Genomic DNA, 15367 nt, shown 5'->3' on the forward strand with positions numbered 1-15367 from the left:
GGTCATTCAATATAGTCTGCAAATGGAAAAGTCCAAAGTTAGTCTATTAACAGAACTTGAATATTACCAAACTAATGCACCACAACCACAATCAGTTTTTGGTAAATGGTTATCAATCAGTACTATGACGTCTGTAACATGGTGAAAATACATAGCTCAGAAAGAATTCAAATCTCTATTTTATTTTCAACCTAGCATACCTTTCTCTCCTAAGCCTCCGTTGTTACCACTCTTTATACAACTTTAGCATCTATATTAGAATGTAGATAAAAATATCTAATTGCTATCCAAGTGACAGCGTACCCTGCTCACTGCAATTCTTTTAGGTTAGAGTACGCCAATGACCATTAAGGGATCTGATAAGTTTATGGAGGAAGGTTTATGCTACAGTTGGTGGTAATGAGAAAAACTATGAACCACAGATTCGGACATCTTCATTCTTGCAGATACCTATCAGTTAACCTATAGAGAACCTGAGAATATTGTGATCACCGACACCTTCAAACAAATAATTAAGTCTCAAATAATGCCCTTCTTTTGCTCGTCTCGCCATCTTTGCCTTTCTGCTGGCAGTCCTGGCTACCCTGCTACCCATTTCAATAACATGATAAATGTATCCTATTGCTGGCCCTTATGTCAGATGACATCCTGCTGTAGCTTTATGATGTCAGGGCACCATTTGACCAATCGTCATGGGTGACAATTACACAGAACCTGGAGGCATTAGGAATTCCGCACTAGGTAACGCTCTGAAATTATGACTGCAGGCCAAGTAGGAGGTGTAATGGGAAAGGACTCTTCAACATTGAAGAAATTGGGCTCCCCATTTGAAAGGGGGCTGGAGGTATAAGAACACAGAGTATCCTAAAGAGCAACCCTTCTTGAGTATAAGAGTCCCACTTTCAGTGTGAAGGGAGGAAGGTTAAAATAGCTTCTCCCCATGTGAGAGAAAGTCAATTGCTCTAATATAGGACACCTCATTCCAGCCTCAAAGACATTAATTTAATCTGATGACCTATTACTAGCACAAGTAATGAAAGTATGATTGTCAGCCTTGTAGACAGTAAACGTCTTTGAATAGCTATCATGATGCCCTTAGCGCCATCTATATGGCTTCAGTCTTCATTAATAATTTTCATGCGAAGACGCCACTAAAAGGAGCAGAGAGCCGTCACATGCTATGCACTTTTTGTAAGGACCAGCAAAATGATAAATTTAGAGTTTGACTCACCTTGTAAATTGTTAAATGAAGCAGAGGGCTGCTGAAGTTTTTTTTCTCTCTCAGCAACTCTGATAAATTTTCTTCTGCAACACTCCCTCTGCTGGTCATTCAATATAGTCTGCAAATGGAAAAGTCCACTGTTAGTCTATTAACAGAACTTGAATATTACCAAACTAATGCACCACAACAACAATCAGTTTTTGGTAAATGGTTATCAATCAGTACTATGACGTCTGTAACATGGTGAAAATACATAGCTCAGAAAGAATTCAAATCTCTATTTTATTTTCAACCTAGCATACCTTTCCCTCCTAAGCCTCCGTTGCTACCACTCTTTATACAACTTTAGCATCTATATTAGAATGTAGATAAAAATATCTAATTGCTATCCAAGTGACAGCGTACCCTGCTCACTGCAATTCTTTTAGGTTAGAGTACGCCAATGACCATTAAGGGATCTGATATGTTTATGGATGAAGGTTTATGCTACAGTTAGTGGTAATGAGAAAAACTATGAACCACAGATTCGGACATCTTCATTCTTGCACATCCCTATCAGTTAACCTATAGAGAACCTGAGAATATTGTGATCACCGACACCTTCAAACAAATAATTAAGTCTAAAATAATGCCCTTCTTTTGCTCGTCTCGCCATCTTTGCCTTTCTGCTGGCAGTCCTGGCTACCCTGCTACCCATTTCAATAACATGATAAATGTATCCTATTGCTTGCCCTCATGTCAGATGACATCCTGCTGTAGCTTTATGATGTCAGGGCACCATTTGACCAATCGTCATGGGTGACAATTACACAGAACAAGGAGGCATTAGGAATTCCGCACTAGGTAACGCTCTGAAATTATGACTGCAGGCCAAGTAGGAGGTGTAATGGGAAAGGACTCTTCAACATTGAAGAAATTGGGCTCCCCATTTGAAAGGGGGCTGGAGGTACAAGAACACAGAGTATCCTAAAGAGCAACCCTTCTTGAGTATAAGAGTCCCACTTTCAGTGTGAAGGGAGGAAGGTTAAAATAGCTTCTCCCCATGTGAGAGAAAGTCAATTGCTCTAATATAGGGCACCTCATTCCAGCCTCAAAGACATTAATTTAATCTGATGACCTATTACTAGCACAAGTAATGAAAGTATGATTGTCAGCCTTGTAGACAGTAAAAGTCTTTGAATAGCTATCATGATGCCCTTAGCGCCATCTATATGGCTTCAGTCTTGATAAATAATTTTCATGCGGAAGACGCCACTAAAAGGAGCAGAGAGCCGTCACATGCTATGCACTTTTTGTAAGGACCAGCAAAATTATAAATTTAGAGTTTGACTCACCTTGTAAATTGTTAAATGAAGCAGAGGGCTGCTGAAGTTTTTTTTTTCTCTCAGCAACTCTGATAAATTTTCTTCTGCAACACTCCCTCTGCTGGTCATTCAATATAGTCTGCAAATGGAAAAGTCCACTGTTAGTCTATTAACAGAACTTGAATATTACCAAACTAATGCACCACAACAACAATCAGTTTTTGGTAAATGGTTATCAATCAGTACTATGACGTCTGTAACATGGTGAAAATACATAGCTCAGAAAGAATTCAAATCTCTATTTTATTTTCAACCTAGCATACCTTTCCCTCCTAAGCCTCCATTGCTACCACTCTTTATACAACTTTAGCATCTATATTAGAATGTAGATAAAAATATCTAATTGCTATCCAAGTGACAGCGTACCCTGCTCACTGCAATTCTTTTAGGATAGAGAACGCCAATGACCATTAAGGGATCTGATATGATTATGGAGGAAGGTTTATGCTACAGTTAGTGGTAATGAGAAAAACTATGAACCACAGATTCGGACATCTTCATTCTTGCACATCCCTATCAGTTAAACTATAGAGAACCTGAGAATATTGTGATCACCGACACCTTCAAACAAATAATTAAGTCTCAAATAATGCCCTTCTTTTGCTCGTCTCGCCATCTTTGCCTTTCTGCTGGCAGTCCTGGCTACCCTGCTACCCATTTCAATAACATGATAAATGTATCCTATTGCTGGCCCTCATGTCAGATGACATCCTGCTGTAGCTTTATGATGTCAGGGCACCATTTGACCAATCGTCATGGGTGACAATTACACAGAACATGGAGGCATTAGGAATTCCGCACTAGGTAACGCTCTGAAATTATGACTGCAGGCCAAGTAGGAGGTGTAATGGGAAAGGACTCTTCAACATTGAAGAAATTGGGCTCCCCATTTGAAAGGGGGCTGGAGGTATAAGAACACAGAGTATCCTAAAGAGCAACCCTTCTTGAGTATAAGAGTCCCACTTTCAGTGTGAAGGGAGGAAGGTTAAAATAGCTTCTCCCCATGTGAGAGAAAGTCAATTGCTCTAATATAGGACACCTCATTCCAGCCTCAAAGACATTAATTTAATCTGATGACCTATTACTAGCACAAGTAATGAAAGTATGATTGTCAGCCTTGTAGACAGTAAACGTCTTTGAATAGCTATCATGATGCCCTTAGCGCCATCTATATGGCTTCAGTCTTCATAAATAATTTTCATGCGAAGACGCCACTAAAAGGAGCAGAGAGCCGTCACATGCTATGCACTTTTTGTAAGGACCAGCAAAATGATAAATTTAGAGTTTGACTCACCTTGTAAATTGTTAAATGAAGCAGAGGGCTGCTGAAGTTTTTTTTCTCTCTCAGCAACTCTGATAAATTTTCTTCTGCAACACTCCCTCTGCTGGTCATTCAATATAGTCTGCAAATGGAAAAGTCCACTGTTAGTCTATTAACAGAACTTGAATATTACCAAACTAATGCACCACAACAACAATCAGTTTTTGGTAAATGGTTATCAATCAGTACTATGACGTCTGTAACATGGTGAAAATACATAGCTCAGAAAGAATTCAAATCTCTATTTTATTTTCAACCTAGCATACCTTTCCCTCCTAAGCCTCCGTTGCTACCACTCTTTATACAACTTTAGCATCTATATTAGAATGTAGATAAAAATATCTAATTGCTATCCAAGTGACAGCGTACCCTGCTCACTGCAATTCTTTTAGGTTAGAGTACGCCAATGACCATTAAGGGATCTGATATGTTTATGGATGAAGGTTTATGCTACAGTTAGTGGTAATGAGAAAAACTATGAACCACAGATTCGGACATCTTCATTCTTGCACATCCCTATCAGTTAACCTATAGAGAACCTGAGAATATTGTGATCACCGACACCTTCAAACAAATAATTAAGTCTAAAATAATGCCCTTCTTTTGCTCGTCTCGCCATCTTTGCCTTTCTGCTGGCAGTCCTGGCTACCCTGCTACCCATTTCAATAACATGATAAATGTATCCTATTGCTTGCCCTCATGTCAGATGACATCCTGCTGTAGCTTTATGATGTCAGGGCACCATTTGACCAATCGTCATGGGTGACAATTACACAGAACAAGGAGGCATTAGGAATTCCGCACTAGGTAACGCTCTGAAATTATGACTGCAGGCCAAGTAGGAGGTGTAATGGGAAAGGACTCTTCAACATTGAAGAAATTGGGCTCCCCATTTGAAAGGGGGCTGGAGGTACAAGAACACAGAGTATCCTAAAGAGCAACCCTTCTTGAGTATAAGAGTCCCACTTTCAGTGTGAAGGGAGGAAGGTTAAAATAGCTTCTCCCCATGTGAGAGAAAGTCAATTGCTCTAATATAGGGCACCTCATTCCAGCCTCAAAGACATTAATTTAATCTGATGACCTATTACTAGCACAAGTAATGAAAGTATGATTGTCAGCCTTGTAGACAGTAAAAGTCTTTGAATAGCTATCATGATGCCCTTAGCGCCATCTATATGGCTTCAGTCTTGATAAATAATTTTCATGCGGAAGACGCCACTAAAAGGAGCAGAGAGCCGTCACATGCTATGCACTTTTTGTAAGGACCAGCAAAATGATAAATTTAGAGTTTGACTCACCTTGTAAATTGTTAAATGAAGCAGAGGGCTGCTGAAGTTTTTTTTTTCTCTCAGCAACTCTGATAAATTTTCTTCTGCAACACTCCCTCTGCTGGTCATTCAATATAGTCTGCAAATGGAAAAGTCCACTGTTAGTCTATTAACAGAACTTGAATATTACCAAACTAATGCACCACAACAACAATCAGTTTTTGGTAAATGGTTATCAATCAGTACTACGACGTCTGTAACATGGTGAAAATACATAGCTCAGAAAGAATTCAAATCTCTATTTTATTTTCAACCTAGCATACCTTTCCCTCCTAAGCCTCCATTGCTACCACTCTTTATACAACTTTAGCATCTATATTAGAATGTAGATAAAAATATCTAATTGCTATCCAAGTGACAGCGTACCCTGCTCACTGCAATTCTTTTAGGATAGAGAACGCCAATGACCATTAAGGGATCTGATATGATTATGGAGGAAGGTTTATGCTACAGTTAGTGGTAATGAGAAAAACTATGAACCACAGATTCGGACATCTTCATTCTTGCACATCCCTATCAGTTAACCTATAGAGAACCTGAGAATATTGTGATCACCGACACCTTCAAACAAATAATTAAGTCTCAAATAATGCCCTTCTTTTGCTCGTCTCGCCATCTTTGCCTTTCTGCTGGCAGTCCTGGCTACCCTGCAACCCATTTCAATAACATGATAAATGTATCCTATTGCTGGCCCTCATGTCAGATGACATCCTGCTGTAGCTTTATGATGTCAGGGCACCATTTGACCAATCGTCATGGGTGACAATTACACAGAACATGGAGGCATTAGGAATTCCGCACTAGGTAACGCTCTGAAATTATGACTGCAGGCCAAGTAGGAGGTGTAATGGGAAAGGACTCTTCAACATTGAAGAAATTGGGCTCCCCATTTGAAAGGGGGCTGGAGGTACAAGAACACAGAGTATCCTAAAGAGCAACCCTTCTTGAGTAGAAGAGTCCCACTTTCAGTGTGAAGGGAGGAAGGTTAAAATAGCTTCTCCCCATGTGAGAGAAAGTCAATTGCTCTAATATAGGGCACCTCATTCCAGCCTCAAAGACATTAATTTAATCTGATGACCTATTACTAGCACAAGTAATGAAAGTATGATTGTCAGCTTTGTAGACAGTAAACGTCTTTGAATAGCTATCATGATGCCCTTAGCGCCATCTATATGGCTTCAGTCTTGATAAATAATTTTCATGCGGACGACGCCACTAAAAGGAGCAGAGAGCCGTCACATACTATGCACTTTTTTTAAGGACCAGCAAAATGATAAATTTAGAGTTTGACTCACCATGTAAATTGTTAAATGAAGCAGAGGGCTGCCGAAGTTTTTTTTTTCTCTCTCAGCAACTCTGAGAAATGTTCTTCTGCAACACTCCCTCTGCTGGTCATTCAATATAGTCTGCAAATGGAAAAGTCCACTGTTAGTCTATTAACAGAACTTGAATATTACCAAACTAATGCACCACAACCACAATCAGTTTTTGGTAAATGGTTATCAATCAGTACTTTGACGTCTGTAACATGGTAAAAATACATAGCTCAAAAAGAATTCAAATCTCTATTTTATTTTCAACCTAGCATACCTTTCCATCCTAAGCCTCCGTTGCTACCACTCTTTATACAACTTTAGCATCTTTATTAGAATGTAGATAAAAATATCTAATTGCTATCCAAGTGACAGCGTACCCTGCTCACTGCAATTCTTTTAGGTTAGAGTACCCCAATGACCTTTAAGGGATCTGATAAGTTTATGGAGGAAGGTTTATGCTACAGTTAGTGGTAATGAGAAAAACTATGAACCACAGATTCGGACATCTTCATTCTTGCACATCCCTATCAGTTAACCTATAGAGAACCTGAGAATATTGTGATCACCGACACCTTCAAACAAATAATTAAGTCTCAAATAATGCCCTTCTTTTGCTCGTCTCGCCATCTTTGCCTTTCTGCTGGCAGTCCTGGCTACCCTGCTACCCATTTCAATAACATGATAAATGTATCCTATTGCTTGCCCTCATGTCAGATGACATCCTGCTGTAGCTTTATGATGTCAGGGCACCATTTGACCAATCGTCATGGGTGACAATTACACAGAACAAGGAGGCATTAGGAATTCCGCACTAGGTAAAGCTCTGAAATTATGACTGCAGGCCAAGTAGGATGTGTAATGGGAAAGGACTCTTCAACATTGAAGAAATTGGGCTCCCCATTTGAAAGGGGGCTGGAGGTACAAGAACACAGAGTATCCTAAAGAGCAACCCTTCTTGAGTATAAGAGTCCCACTTTCAGTGTGAAGGGAGGAAGGTTAAAATAGCTTCTCCCCATGTGAGAGAAAGTCAATTGCTCTAATATAGGGCACCTCATTCCAGCCTCAAAGACATTAATTTAATCTGATGACCTATTACTAGCACAAGTAATGAAAGTATGATTGTCAGCCTTGTAGACAGTAAACGTCTTTGAATAGCTATCATGATGCCCTTAGCGCCATCTATATGGCTTCAGTCTTGATAAATAATTTTCATGCGGAAGACGCCACTAAAAGGAGCAGAGAGCCGTCACATGCTATGCACTTTTTGTAAGGACCAGCAAAATGATAAATTTAGAGTTTGACTCACCATGTAAATTGTTAAATGAAGCAGAGGGCTGCTGAAGTTTTTTTTTCTCTCAGCAACTCTGATAAATTTTCTTCTGCAACACTCCCTCTGCTGGTCATTCAATATAGTCTGCAAATGGAAAAGTCCACTGTTAGTCTATTAACAGAACTTGAATATTACCAAACTAATGCACCACAACAACAATCAGTTTTTGGTAAATGGTTATCAATCAGTACTATGACGTCTGTAACATGGTGAAAATACATAGCTCAGAAAGAATTCAAATCTCTATTTTATTTTCAACCTAGCATACCTTTCCCTCCTAAGCCTCCGTTGCTACCACTCTTTATACAACTTTAGCATCTATATTAGAATGTAGATAAAAATATCTAATTGCTATCCAAGTGACAGCGTACCCTGCTCACTGCAATTCTTTTAGGATAGAGTACGCCAATGACCATTAAGGGATCTGATATGATTATGGAGGAAGGTTTATGCTGCAGTTAGTGGTAATGAGAAAAACTATGAGCCACAGATTTGGACATCTTCATTCTTGCAGATACCTATCAGTTAACCAATAGAGAACCTGAGAATATTGTGATCACCGACACCTTCAAACAAATAATTAAGTCTCAAATAATGCCCTTCTTTTGCTCGTCTCGCCATCTTTGCCTTTCTGCTGGCAGTCCTGGCTACCCTGCTACCCATTTCAATAACATGATAAATGTATCCTATTGCTGGCCCTTATGTCAGATGACATCCTGCTGTAGCTTTTTCATGTCAGGGCACCATTTGACCAATCGTCATGGGTGACAATTACACAGAACAAGGAGGCATTAGGAATTCCGCACTAGGTAACACTCTGAAATTATGACTGCAGGCCAAGTAGGAGGTGTAATGGGAAAGGACTCTTCAACATTGAAGAAATTGGGCTCCCCATTTGAAAGGGGGCTGGAGGTATAAGAACACAGAGTATCCTAAAGAGCAACCCTTCTTGAGTATAAGAGTCCCACTTTCAGTGTGAAGGGAGGAAGGTTAAAATAGCTTCTCCCCATGTGAGAGAAAGTCAATTGCTCTAATATAGGACACCTCATTCCAGCCTCAAAGACATTCATTTAATCTGATGACCTATTACTAGCACAAGTAATGAAAGTAGGATTGTCAGCCTTGTAGACAGTAAACGTCTTTGAATAGCTATCATGATGCCCTTAGCGCCATCTATATGGCTTCAGTCTTGATAAATAATTTTCATGCGGAAGACGCCACTAAAAGGAGCAGAGAGCCGTCACATGCTATGCACTTTTTGTAAGGACCAGCAAAATGATAAATTTAGAGTTTGACTCACCATGTAAATTGTTAAATGAAGCAGAGGGCTGCTGAAGTTTTTTTTTTCTCTCAGCAACTCTGATAAATTTTCTTCTGCAACACTCCCTCTGCTGGTCATTCAATATAGTCTGCAAATGGAAAAGTCCACTGTTAGTCTATTAACAGAACTTGAATATTACCAAACTAATGCACCACAACAACAATCAGTTTTTGGTAAATGGTTATCAATCAGTACTATGACGTCTGTAACATGGTGAAAATACATAGCTCAGAAAGAATTCAAATCTCTATTTTATTTTCAACCTAGCATACCTTTCCCTCCTAAGCCTCCGTTGCTACCACTCTTTATACAACTTTAGCATCTATATTAGAATGTAGATAAAAATATCTAATTGCTATCCAAGTGACAGCGTACCCTGCTCACTGCAATTCTTTTAGGTTAGAGTACGCCAATGACCTTTAAGGGATCTGATAAGTTTATGGAGGAAGGTTTATGCTACAGTTAGTGGTAATGAGAAAAACTATAAACCACAGATTCGGACATCTTCATTCTTGCACATCCCTATCAGTTAACCTATAGAGAACCTGAGAATATTGTGATCACCGACACCTTCAAACAAATAATTAAGTCTCAAATAATGCCCTTCTTTTGCTCGTCTCGCCATCTTTGCCTTTCTGCTGGCAGTCCTGGCTACCCTGCTACCCATTTCAATAACATGATAAATGTATCCTATTGCTGGCCCTTATGTCAGATGACATCCTGCTGTAGCTTTTTCATGTCAGGGCACCATTTGACCAATCGTCATGGGTGACAATTACACAGAACAAGGAGGCATTAGGAATTCCGCACTAGGTAACACTCTGACATTATGACTGCAGGCCAAGTAGGAGGTGTAATGGGAAAGGACTCTTCAACATTGAAGAAATTGGGCTCCCCATTTGAAAGGGGGCTGGAGGTATAAGAACACAGAGTATCCTAAAGAGCAACCCTTCTTGAGTATAAGAGTCCCACTTTCAGTGTGAAGGGAGGAAGGTTAAAATAGCTTCTCCCCATGTGAGAGAAAGTCAATTGCTCTAATATAGGACACCTCATTCCAGCCTCAAAGACATTCATTTAATCTGATGACCTATTACTAGCACAAGTAATGAAAGTATGATTGTCAGCCTTGTAGACAGTAAACGTCTTTGAATAGCTATCATGATGCCCTTAGCGCCATCTATATGGCTTCAGTCTTGATAAATAATTTTCATGCGGAAGACGCCACTAAAAGGAGCAGAGAGCTGTCACATGCTATGCACTTTTTGTAAGGACCAGCAAAATGATAAATTTAGAGTTTGACTCACCATGTAAATTGTTAAATGAAGCAGAGGGCTGCTGAAGTTTTTTTTTTTCTCTCAGCAACTCTGATAAATTTTCTTCTGCAACACTCCCTCTGCTGGTCATTCAATATAGTCTGCAAATGGAAAAGTCCACTGTTAGTCTATTAACAGAACTTGAATATTACCAAACTAATGCACCACAACAACAATCAGTTTTTGGTAAATGGTTATCAATCAGTACTATGACGTCTTTAACATGGTGAAAATACATAGCTCAGAAAGAATTCAAATCTCCATTTTATTTTCAACCTAGCATACCTTTCCCTCCTAAGCCTCCGTTGCTACCACTCTTTATACAACTTTAGCATCTATATTAGAATGTAGATAAAAATATCTAATTGCTATCCAAGTGACAGCGTACCCTGCTCACTGCAATTCTTTTAGGTTAGAGTACGCCAATGACCTTTAAGGGATCTGATAAGTTTATGGAGGAAGGTTTATGCTACAGTTAGTGGTAATGAGAAAAACTATAAACCACAGCTTCGGACATCTTCATTCTTGCACATCCCTATCAGTTAACCTATAGAGAACCTGAGAATATTGTGATCACCGACACCTTCAAACAAATAATTAAGTCTCAAATAATGCCCTTCTTTTGCTCGTCTCGCCATCTTTGCCTTTCTGCTGGCAGTCCTGGCTACCCTGCTACCCATTTCAATAACATGATAAATGTATCCTATTGCTTGCCCTCATGTCAGATGACATCCTGCTGTAGCTTTATGATGTCAGGGCACCATTTGACCAATCGTCATGGGTGACAATTACACAGAACAAGGAGGCATTAGGAATTCTGCACTAGGTAACGCTCTGAAATTATGACTGCAGGCCAAGTAGGAGGTGTAATGGGAAAGGACTCTTCAACATTGAAGAAATTGGGCTCCCCATTTGAAAGGGGGCTGGAGGTACAAGAACACAGTATCCTAAAGAGCAACCCTTCTTGAGTATAAGAGTCCCACTTTCAGTGTGAAGGGAGGAAGGTTAAAATAGCTTCTCCCTATGTGAGAGAAAGTCAATTGCTCTAATATAGGGCACCTCATTCCAGCCTCAAAGACATTAATTTAATCTGATGACCTATTACTAGCACAAGTAATGAAAGTATGATTGTCAGCCTTGTAGACAGTAAACGTCTTTGAATAGCTATCATGATGCCCTTAGCGCCATCTATATGTCTTCAGTCTTGATAAATAATTTTCATGCGGAAGACGCCACTAAAAGGAGCAGAGAGCCGTCACATGCTATGCACTTTTTGTAAGGACCAGCAAAATGATAAATTTAGAGTTTGACTCACCATGTAAATTGTTAAATGAAGCAGAGGGCTGCTGAAGTTTTTTTTTTTTCTCTCAGCAACTCTGATAAATTTTCTTCTGCAACACTCCCTCTGCTGGTCATTCAATATAGTCTGCAAATGGAAAAGTCCACTGTTAGTCTATTAACAGAACTTGAATATTACCAAACTAATGCACCACAACCACAATCAGTTTTTGGTAAATGGTTATCAATCAGTACTTTGACGTCTGTAACATGGTAAAAATACATAGCTCAAAAAGAATTCAAATCTCTATTTTATTTTCAACCTAGCATACCTTTCCATCCTAAGCCTCCGTTGCTACCACTCTTTATACAACTTTAGCATCTATATTAGAATGTAGATAAAAATATCTAATTGCTATCCAAGTGACAGCGTACCCTGCTCACTGCAATTCTTTTAGGTTAGAGTACGCCAATGACCTTTAAGGGATCTGATAAGTTTATGGAGGAAGGTTTATGCTACAGTTAGTGGTAATGAGAAAAACTATGAACCACAGATTCGGACATCTTCATTCTTGCACATCCCTATCAGTTAACCTATAGAGAACCTGAGAATATTGTGATCACCGACACCTTCAAACAAATAATTAAGTCTCAAATAATGCCCTTCTTTTGCTCGTCTCGCCATCTTTGCCTTTCTGCTGGCAGTCCTGGCTACCCTGCTACCCATTTCAATAACATGATAAATGTATCCTATTGCTGGCCCTCATGTCAGATGACATCCTGCTGTAGCTTTATGATGTCAGGGCACCATTTGACCAATCGTCATGGGTGACAATTACACAGAACATGGAGGCATTAGGAATTCCGCACTAGGTAACGCTCTGAAATTATGACTGCAGGCCAAGTAGGAGGTGTAATGGGAAAGGACTCTTCAACATTGAAGAAATTGGGCTCCCCATTTGAAAGGGGGCTGGAGGTACAAGAACACAGAGTATCCTAAAGAGCAACCCTTCTTGAGTAGAAGAGTCCCACTTTCAGTGTGAAGGGAGGAAGGTTAAAATAGCTTCTCCCCATGTGAGAGAAAGTCAATTGCTCTAATATAGGGCACCTCATTCCAGCCTCAAAGACATTAATTTAATCTGATGACCTATTACTAGCACAAGTAATGAAAGTATGATTGTCAGCTTTGTAGACAGTAAAGGTCTTTGAATAGCTATCATGATGCCCTTAGCGCCATCTATATGGCTTCAGTCTTGATAAATAATTTTCATGCGGACGACGCCACTAAAAGGAGCAGAGAGCCGTCACATACTATGCACTTTTTTTAAGGACCAGCAAAATGATAAATTTAGAGTTTGACTCACCATGTAAATTGTTAAATGAAGCAGAGGGCTGCCGAAGTTTTTTTTTTTCTCTCAGCAACTCTGAGAAATGTTCTTCCGCAACACTCCCTCTGCTGGTCATTCAATATAGTCTGCAAATGGAAAAGTCCAAAGTTAGTCTATTAACAGAACTTGAATATTACCAAACTAATGCACCACAACCACAATCAGTTTTTTGTAAATGGTTATCAATCAGTACTATGACGTCTGTAACATGGTGAAAATACATAGCTCAGAAAGAATTCAAATCTCTATTTTATTTTCAACCTAGCATACCTTTCCCTCCTAAGCCTCCGTTGTTACCACTCTTTATACAACTTTAGCATCTATATTAGAATGTAGATAAAAATATCTAATTGCTATCCAAGTGACAGCGTACCCTGCTCACTGCAATTCTTTTAGGTTAGAGTACGCCAATGACCATTAAGGGATCTGATAAGTTTATGGAGGAAGGTTTATGCTACAGTTGGTGGTAATGAGAAAAACTATGAACCACAGATTCGGACATCTTCATTCTTGCAGATACCTATCAGTTAACCTATAGAGAACCTGAGAATATTGTGATCACCGACACCTTCAAACAAATAGATAAGTCTCAAATAATGCCCTTCTTTTGCTCGTCTCGCCATCTTTGCCTTTCTGCTGGCAGTCCTGGCTACCCTGCTACCCATTTCAATAACATGATAAATGTATCCTATTGCTGGCCCTTATGTCAGATGACATCCTGCTGTAGCTTTTTCATGTCAGGGCACCATTTGACCAATCGTCATGGGTGACAATTACACAGAACAAGGAGGCATTAGGAATTCCACACTAGGTAACGCTCTGAAATTATGACTGCAGGCCAAGTAGGAGGTGTAATGGGAAAGGACTCTTCAACATTGAAGAAATTGGGCTCCCCATTTGAAAGGGGGCTGGAGGTATAAGAACACAGAGTATCCTAAAGAGCAACCCTTCTTGAGTATAAGAGTCCCACTTTCAGTGTGAAGGGAGGAAGGTTAAAATAGCTTCTCCCCATGTGAGAGAAAGTCAATTGCTCTAATATAGGACACCTCATTCCAGCCTCAAAGACATTAATTTAATCTGATGACCTATTACTAACACAAGTAATGAAAGTATGATTGTCAGCCTTGTAGACAGTAAACGTCTTTGAATAGCTATCATGATGCCCTTAGCGCCATCTATATGGCTTCAGTCTTCATAAATAATTTTCATGCGAAGACGCCACTAAAAGGAGCAGAGAGCCGTCACATGCTATGCACTTTTTGTAAGGACCAGCAAAATGATAAATTTAGAGTTTGACTCACCTTGTAAATTGTTAAATAAAGCAGAGGGCTGCTGAAGTTTTTTTTCTCTCTCAGCAACTCTGATAAATTTTCTTCTGCAACACTCCCTCTGCTGGTCATTCAATATAGTCTGCAAATGGAAAAGTCCACTGTTAGTCTATTAACAGAACTTGAATATTACCAAACTAATGCACCACAACAACAATCAGTTTTTGGTAAATGGTTATCAATCAGTACTATGACGTCTGTAACATGGTGAAAATACATAGCTCAGAAAGAATTCAAATCTCTATTTTATTTTCAACCTAGCATACCTTTCCCTCCTAAGCCTCCGTTGCTACCACTCTTTATACAACTTTAGCATCTATATTAGAATGTAGATAAAAATATCTAATTGCTATCCAAGTGACAGCGTACCCTGCTCACTGCAATTCTTTTAGGTTAGAGTACGCCAATGACCATTAAGGGATCTGATAAGTTTATGGAGGAAGGTTTATGCTACAGTTGGTGGTAATGAGAAAAACTATGAACCACAGATTCGGACATCTTCATTCTTGCAGATACCTATCAGTTAACCTATAGAGAACCTGAGAATATTGTGATCACCGACACCTTCAAACAAATAATTAAGTCTCAAATAATGCCCTTCTTTTGCTCGTCTCGCCATCTTTGCCTTTCTGCTGGCAGTCCTGGCTACCCTGCTACCCATTTCAATAACATGATAAATGTATCCTATTGCTGGCCCTTATGTCAGATGACATCCTGCTGTAGCTTTTTCATGTCAGGGCACCATTTGACCAATCGTCATGGGTGACAATTACACAGAACAAGGAGGCATTAGGAATTCCGCACTAGGTAACGCTCTGAAATTATGACTGCAGGCCAAGTAGGAGGTGTAATGGGAAA

The 15367-nt window shown here is 39.5% G+C and overlaps 1 protein-coding gene across 1 annotated transcript; it reads right to left on the reverse strand.

Moving 5' to 3' along the window:
* Positions 1–1231: 1231 nt before the first annotated feature.
* Positions 1232–14591, reverse strand: LOC147688654 (uncharacterized). Its single transcript, XM_086939958.1, has 11 exons — positions 14483–14591; positions 13158–13267; positions 11831–11941; positions 10507–10616; positions 9182–9290; positions 7858–7965; positions 6531–6641; positions 5206–5314; positions 3881–3989; positions 2557–2665; positions 1232–1340 (listed from the first exon to the last, which is right to left on the reverse strand). The coding sequence occupies exons 5-9, from the start codon at positions 9278–9280 to the stop codon at positions 3976–3978; spliced, it is 441 nt and encodes a 146-aa protein (XP_086796084.1). The 5' UTR covers positions 9281–9290; positions 10507–10616; positions 11831–11941; positions 13158–13267; positions 14483–14591; the 3' UTR covers positions 1232–1340; positions 2557–2665; positions 3881–3975.
* Between the last annotated feature and the right edge of the window lie 776 nt (positions 14592–15367).

This window comes from Lissotriton vulgaris, chromosome 10 (genome assembly GCF_964263255.1).
Source record: "Lissotriton vulgaris chromosome 10, aLisVul1.2, whole genome shotgun sequence".
NCBI classification, from domain to species: Eukaryota; Metazoa; Chordata; class Amphibia; order Caudata; family Salamandridae; genus Lissotriton; species Lissotriton vulgaris.

Bases quoted from the DNA above. Each gene is read 5' to 3' on its own strand.
- LOC147688654 (XM_086939958.1), bottom strand. From the start codon at position 9,280: ATGACCAGCAGAGGGAGTGTTGCAGAAGAAAATTTATCAGAGTTGCTG. The intron at 6,642-7,857 runs GTGAGTCAAACT...TTCCATTTGCAG, and splicing joins TTCATTTAACAATTTACATG to ACTATATTGAATGACCAGCA. The intron at 5,315-6,530 runs GTGAGTCAAACT...TTCCATTTGCAG, and splicing joins TTCATTTAACAATTTACATG to ACTATATTGAATGACCAGCA.